Here is a 6,811-nt window from a genome sequence, read left to right as displayed (position 1 = left end):
ATGATTACAAAGAAATAGTAGTGGTCTTTCTAACAAACAGCTGTGACAAAAACATGGAAGCCTGCATGCCATGAAAGATTCAACATGAAGTCTTACTGCCCTCTGCTGTTCAAACCCCGAATGACTCTTACTGCAACAAGTGCATTACCAATTTATCTCTCCATGTCCCTTTCCTTCTGCCTGCATCTTATTTCATCTCCCTCTATCCCATGTTTCAAGCCCGGTGCAGTTTCATCACATGGCTGTTCATCATGAGTCTGAACAGACATATCTGCCTCCATAAAGGACGTTTTTTCTTGCCACTGTCACTTGCTAAATGTTGCTAAGTGATGTGCTTATGATGGATTAGCATTGGGTCTTAGTGACATAACAATGAGTAAGGTCTTTTTACCTGCTCTTTTGTAATATTAAATAACAAAGAGTAAGGTATTTTACCTGCTGTGTCTTGAGATAACATTTGTCATGAATAGGCACTACACAAATAAAGACTGATTGAAAATGTAAACACCCATTAAAAAGTGTTGCCAATCTTTCATTATTCATTTCATTTGCTCAAAATGATTTCATTCAGATATTAAAACATGAAGAAAACCCTTACATTTTAAAAATCAAAGCCAACACTTGTTTTCTTCATAAAAGATTGTTGTCATTTGGCTTATCAGGGAATTGTTTCAATTCTCATAACACAGTTTTCCAATTTTGTAAGACTGACCTTACTCAAATAATCATCCACTTTTAGGCATCATTTTGACTAAAACTCCTCCATCAGGCTGCATGAAAAAGCTAAAGTTGTGCCTTCTCATTTTCATTATTTCAGTCCTGAGCCGTTCATCATTAATAACTTTCTAAGAGGCAAAATAGATATAGAAAAATAGACATTCATTTACAGGCTAAACATGTAAACATGATTTTGTGTTTTCAGCTTCAGATTCATTTGATCATCACACACACAGATTTTGTATTTTAAGTGTAAATCTCTTCCCTGAACTGTCGCCCAGTGCTGAGCTCTGTTAGCATTAGCACTGCTATACAGATGAATTACTAAAGCCCCTGTTTCTACTGGAGGAACTATCCCCCAAAAATATGGTCCTTTGGAAGAACTTGTGAGTTTTGACCAAATCTTCCCGGGTAAAAGTGTAGACCTGGGGTAGATGAAAGACCCTGCTAGGGGTTATGTACTTTCCAACTGTCTAGGGACTTAAGGGGGCAGCGTCTGCAGAGGATTGGTCAGGCCATCGTAGTGTAGGAAACGTCTGATTAGCCAAGCAATAGTAGTGTTAGCGCCATGTTTAGAGTGCCGCTTCAAGGGTTAATGTAATGTCTAATTTAATGTATCCACTTCATCTAAAGCAGATTTGCTAATTCGACTAAACAACAGGTCTCATCATGCAGAGTGTCAGTGTTCACTGTGACTTCATATGTGAATGAATGGAGTGCCTCAGATTTCAGGGTGCGTCTTTCAAATAATTTATTCAATATTCATATATGCTAATATAATGCTGTCATAATGGTAAGCTTATAAAATATGTACAGAGCGAATCATTAGTAAAAATGACAGATCCTGCTGGGAGAGTATGTGCTTATATGGTCCAAGGCGAGCAAACTTCACAGACTTAATTGAAACTTCATTAAACAATCATTGATCCCGGAGAGATTCATCCCAGATGTGCTGTTTCTAGTAAATTATGAGCACAACTTGGGAGTCGAGAAGGTGGGCGGGGCTTAAGAAAGGCTGCAGTTGGACTGTTTGGACTCCCTCCCCTAAACAGAAGGAAAAACACAGTAAGAAACAAAGACAGTTTCACACACTGGTTACAATGTATCACGTATTGAGTATTTCTCGGCAACAGTATTTCATCTGTTGCCGAGAAATAAAGTCTAAAAGGAGAATGGGTTGCCAGGACAACAGTGTACCTACATGCGTTCCTGTTAGCATGCTACTGACGGCTAAGCTTTCCGGGTACCTGTTGTCTCTGCTGCTGACGTCTGAACTCTTCTTCACTCGCAGCGAGGGCCTGAGCCAGAGCCAGATCCTCCTGCTCCTGAGGGCTGAGACCCACACAAACAAACAAACAGTTAAAACCTGTGAAACACAATCCATTTACAGAGCCGCCTCATTGGTCTTTTACGTCACCTCTAATGACAGCTGATGACAATGTGAACTGTACAAACAGATACATTTATATAAAGATAGGGACAAATTGAAGTTCATTAAAACTTCCTGTTTTGTTTCCATGTCATCTTTGTTATTTATACTCTCTGCTCATGTAAACATGCTTATTAGTAACACCCTGTTACTACGAACCCTGTTCATATGAATTACATCTAACATTTAATATAAACAAGTACAGCCATGTCCTTCTTTGTTAGTCTCCAGGATCAAACTATCTATCCGTGTGTCATTATAGAAAATAGTAGGGGATGAATAAATCACTTTTTTCTTCTCTTTATGTCAGGATCCCGATCTCATCACGATTCTTTTTCATACTGATCTTAAAGACTTTCAAGTTACTGATTTCCCTCTATAATGTTTTTGAAATGCACAAAAACTGTCCTGATAACTTCAGAATAGAATGACTTAGTCTTCAGAAACAACCTGTTGGTCAATACATGAAATAGTTAAATAATTGCTGATAGTTGACAGTTAGGCACCGTCGGAAGGGTCTGGAGGTCTCCCCCCACAACATTTATAGCAAATAAAAATGTATTTCTCTGACTGAAGACTGAAGCTGGGGAGTGGGATGAGATTGCAGGTTTAAGTGTCCTTTTTTGAAAGAATGCCCTTTACAATACGTCTCCTGCTTGAAGTCATTAAGACTGTTTCCTCAATCCCCTGGAAACTAATTTAATGCATGATTCTTAATAAATTACTGATGTTTTCATGTGGAGAGTCAACTTTGACAGCTCAATGACCATCATCTGTATTTCTTTTGGTTCCTGTCAAAAAAAAAGAAGAAAATCTCTCGTACTTTTGAAGTTTTCCCTTTCTGAATAACTATTCATCGTTATTTATATTGAAAAATAATAAACTCAAAAAATGAAAGATTGTTTAGAAAAATGAGCCACACTCAACATTCCCTCCACTGATCAGCAATAAGCTGAGTGTCAGTGACAGGAACAAAGACTTCCACTCCTAACAGCAGAACACTGATATTAGTGTGCTAGACATAGTCATGTCGAGCTGATAATAGGATATTTCCGGGATTATGGGTTTCAATGACGTTCACTTACCTAAGGGCCGGCTGAACGGTCGGCCTGGAATCAGCCAGAGACATCTCCAGAGCCCTTTGTAAAGCCTGCTCCTCCGTCTGCAATGACAGCACCACACCCATGTTTACGTTTCGCCCGTATTTGATTTTCTTTAATCATGTGGTCACATGTAAATCACAAGGACACATACCAAGCCTGCCTGAAATGATGCTGATGACGGGATTACATTCTGTGCGGATACAGAAGTAGGGATCCGCGGGACAGAGCTAAGAAAAACCAAGGACAGAAAAAGGAGATAATTATTATTTTAGGTGTCTCTGAAACCAATCATACAAGCCAATTAAAATCAATCAAGAGGAAATACTTGCCCACTGCTGTGGCTTCTGCTATTTGTACTGATGCCATTAGAAACAGGTCGAGAGTGTCCTGAAGCAGATGAACTAGAACCAGAGGCAGAGGAGGAGGAAGCAGCTTGGGCTCTCAATGCAGCAGCATGTCTAACACAAGAAAAATAAACCAACTCTTAGTCTGACATTTTAGATGAAAGAACAGTATCTGAAGGCATACATTAATACATTTGACTTTGAAGGCGTAGTGTGGCTGCACTTACCCTGATTTGGACCGAGGTTTCACATCTGTATTACAATCATGGTCTAGTGGGTGCCGGTGTTTAAGACAGTAATTTAAATGACACTGATCGCAAGTCACACGCATCATTTCCTTCTGCTTACAGCCTCCTTTCGAACATTTATTGGTAAAAATCTGAAATAGAGAGAAAAAAAAAAATGTTTTACGTTAGATGTTTAAACTCATTAAGAAGCTATAAAGACTATGTTTAAAACGTACCTTTCTCTTCCTCTGCGCAGGGTCTGATTTACAATCACTATCGATGTGTTCACCGACTTTAATGTCGGGCATTTCTCCTCTCTTGATGGGAATGGGAATGTTGCATAAAGGACAGACTGGAACCTGGACATCCTACAAGGGAACATCAAATAAAATACATGACACACTCACAGGGTTACAGGTGATCGCATAGTGCATTCTATATTACATATGTAACAGTCTCCACTGGTTTGAGCTCTGACTTTTCCAGTAGAGAGAAAAGTAAAAAGGTGTTAAGGGGAGTTACATCGCTCATTCATTTTTTTGATCTGTTAATTCTTTTGTTGACAGCACATCTCGGCACAGAATAAACTGAAAGGTTATAATGTCACAGCCTTGCTTGCCATTTTACTTTTCATTGGAGTCCATGAAATAAATAGATTAAAAAAATAAATAAAAGTTGTACTAAAGAGAGTTATAAATTACCTTTTGGTAGGAGGACATGCACTTGTGATTTGCGTAGGTTATGTGGTCCTTGCAGAAAATCTCTCGACAGGCGTCGCATTTCATGGGAAGAAAATCTGTAATACCAAGTACGATTTTAAACACGTGGTTCAGATCTTACCTTTTAGGATTAGTAAACAGGACGTTGTCATCCTTGGCTGATAGTTACTCACCTAAACGTTTGCAGGTCTTCTCAGAGCAGTGCTCTCCTAAATCTGGAAACTCCATGGCAGAAAAAAAAAAAAAAAGAAGCTCTCCAGCTGACAGTGTTTAAACCTGAAAAGAAAAAAAACAATGTTTAGTGTTTAAAGCAAAGCACTGACAGCTTCTGTTAATACTATGTAAACACACAGGAAGGGTGGACTGACTCATTGCCTGCTAGTAAAGCTAACATTAAAGTCAAGTCATCATGACTTTTAAGAAATACTTAAGCTTGGTGTTAAAACCGTATCAACACACAAATCTTAATTGTATTTAATTGTTCTAACTGGATTTAAACCTGGCTTTGATTTTTACAGGTATTCTCTGTCCCCCCCACCCCCCCCAAAAAAGTGTGAAGTTTACATTTACATAAAACATGAGACTCTCCACTGCTAAATTGCTAGCCCCCGTTAGCTATGCTAGGCTAACATGTAGGAGTGTAGTTGGTTACATAACTACGCCTCACGTAGCTTAGGATCGTAAAGCCCGGACACGAGAAAACAACAGGCAGAAACTACGTTAACGATTATGACAACACACTTTACATAATGGTACGTACCAAAATCACAGTTAACGTAGCTGTAGGTTTGATAATGTTAGCTGATAATGCTAGGGTGGCTAGTTGAATCTGACAGCTTACCTTAACCTTGTTTATCATATAAACACACCAAACTCCGCTTTCTTGTCAGCCTGTGGTGCAAGAGTACGACTCAACACTGTTGTCATGAATCATCCAGGTAGAAGTCGGTATTTTCGTGCCTTTCAGACAGATGTTTAAGCACAGCTCCTGAAGCACAGCCGTCTGTTCGCCTCTGCCTGAGCTGTCTGTTTTCATCTAGTTTTGATGCGTCAGGCACGTCACGTCAGCACGTCACGCTGCTCCGCGACTTCAACGTCATTCGACGACGTCATACGCTGCTGCGGGTGTGGTCTGTGGAAAGGACAGGTGAAGTCTGGAATGATCCAGATTTTCTGGAATGATCCATACTTGTTAATCATTGTAGGCTATATTATTGTCCTTAAGTGGAGAGTTTTTGTTCCCGTCAAAGTGGTGATATGTAGATTTTCTGCTATGTATGGGGCTCTAGAGAATGATATATATTTGGTTTTGTTTGTGTTTAGAGCCAGTTTCAGATTACAGAGCACGTTGTAATTGATCAAAAGCCTGCTGGAGGATTTCAATGGCTGAATGCAAAGTGTTAGCAAAGCAACACAGAAGTGTATCATCAGCACAAAGATGGGTGTTACAATTTATTAGAGCAGATTGTAAATTAAACAGGACCCATATTGAACATTGCGGAACCCTCTTTGAATATGGCAAAAACAGAGACATTCAAGGTTCTTGTACAACCTTAAGTGGACAGTCGGCGCTTACAACTGTGATTTTGTTATAAGCACAAGCAGCACAAGCAGCACAAGCAGCACAAGCAGCACAAGCAGCACAAGCAGCACAAGCAGCACAAGCAGCACAAGCAGCACAAGCAGCACAAGCAGCACAAGCAGCACAAGCAGCACAAGCAGCACAAGCAGCACAAGCAGCACAAGCAGCACAAGCAGCACAAGCAGCACAAGCAGCACAAGCAGCACAAGCAGCACAAGCAGCACAAGCAGCACAAGCAGCACAAGCACAAGCACGATGTGCAGAGGTAAACTGTTCCAAAGTGTCGGTGCATGGAAATAAGAATAAAAAAGCACGCTCCCCAGCTGTAGCCTACACACACAGACACACAGACACAGACACACACACACACATCTTCCCTACCTTCCCTAAAACGGTTAAACTGGTAACAATGACTAATAAATTTACTGAATTTTATGAACATTTCTAACTGCCACTGTGAGTGAGTGGATGCATTAAAAATCAATTAATCCAACGGTTAAACTGGTAGCTGGTGGGGTTTCTAGTCACCTTCAGACAGAACACGCACAGCAGGAAGCGAGAGTCTCTGTGGAAGCTGGTGAAGTGCTGCACGACGTCTGAGTAGAAGGACGAGCGATACGAACATATGGGAATATAGTTCTTGACTTCTAAACTTGATTTTTATTTAATTTTTGTACCTAAATGTTACGA

At 40.1% G+C, this 6,811-nt stretch overlaps 1 protein-coding gene across 2 annotated transcripts; it reads right to left on the bottom strand.

The window, feature by feature from the left end:
* Positions 1–1,451: 1,451 nt before the first annotated feature.
* On the bottom strand, positions 1,452–5,580 carry zfand2a (zinc finger, AN1-type domain 2A). 2 transcript variants are annotated; one of them, XM_020627933.3, is made up of 10 exons: positions 5,381–5,580; positions 4,713–4,815; positions 4,522–4,616; positions 4,057–4,188; positions 3,821–3,972; positions 3,579–3,707; positions 3,401–3,476; positions 3,232–3,308; positions 1,919–2,049; positions 1,452–1,761 (listed from the first exon to the last, which is right to left on the bottom strand). In XM_020627933.3, exons 2-9 carry the CDS (start codon positions 4,765–4,767, stop codon positions 1,938–1,940), a joined length of 828 nt encoding a protein of 275 aa, XP_020483589.2. In that variant the 5' UTR covers positions 4,768–4,815; positions 5,381–5,580; the 3' UTR covers positions 1,452–1,761; positions 1,919–1,937. The 2 variants fall into 2 exon arrangements, with proteins under 2 accessions (XP_020483589.2, XP_020483588.2); XM_020627932.3 differs by having other exon boundaries at positions 1,965–2,049; positions 5,381–5,579.
* Positions 5,581–6,811: the final 1,231 nt, after the last annotated feature.

This window comes from Labrus bergylta, chromosome 16 (assembly GCF_963930695.1).
Source record: "Labrus bergylta chromosome 16, fLabBer1.1, whole genome shotgun sequence".
In the NCBI taxonomy this organism is placed as follows: Eukaryota; Metazoa; Chordata; class Actinopteri; order Labriformes; family Labridae; genus Labrus; species Labrus bergylta.
Note: the sequence above shows the minus strand (reverse complement) of the source record. Positions and strands in the feature narration are given on the sequence as shown.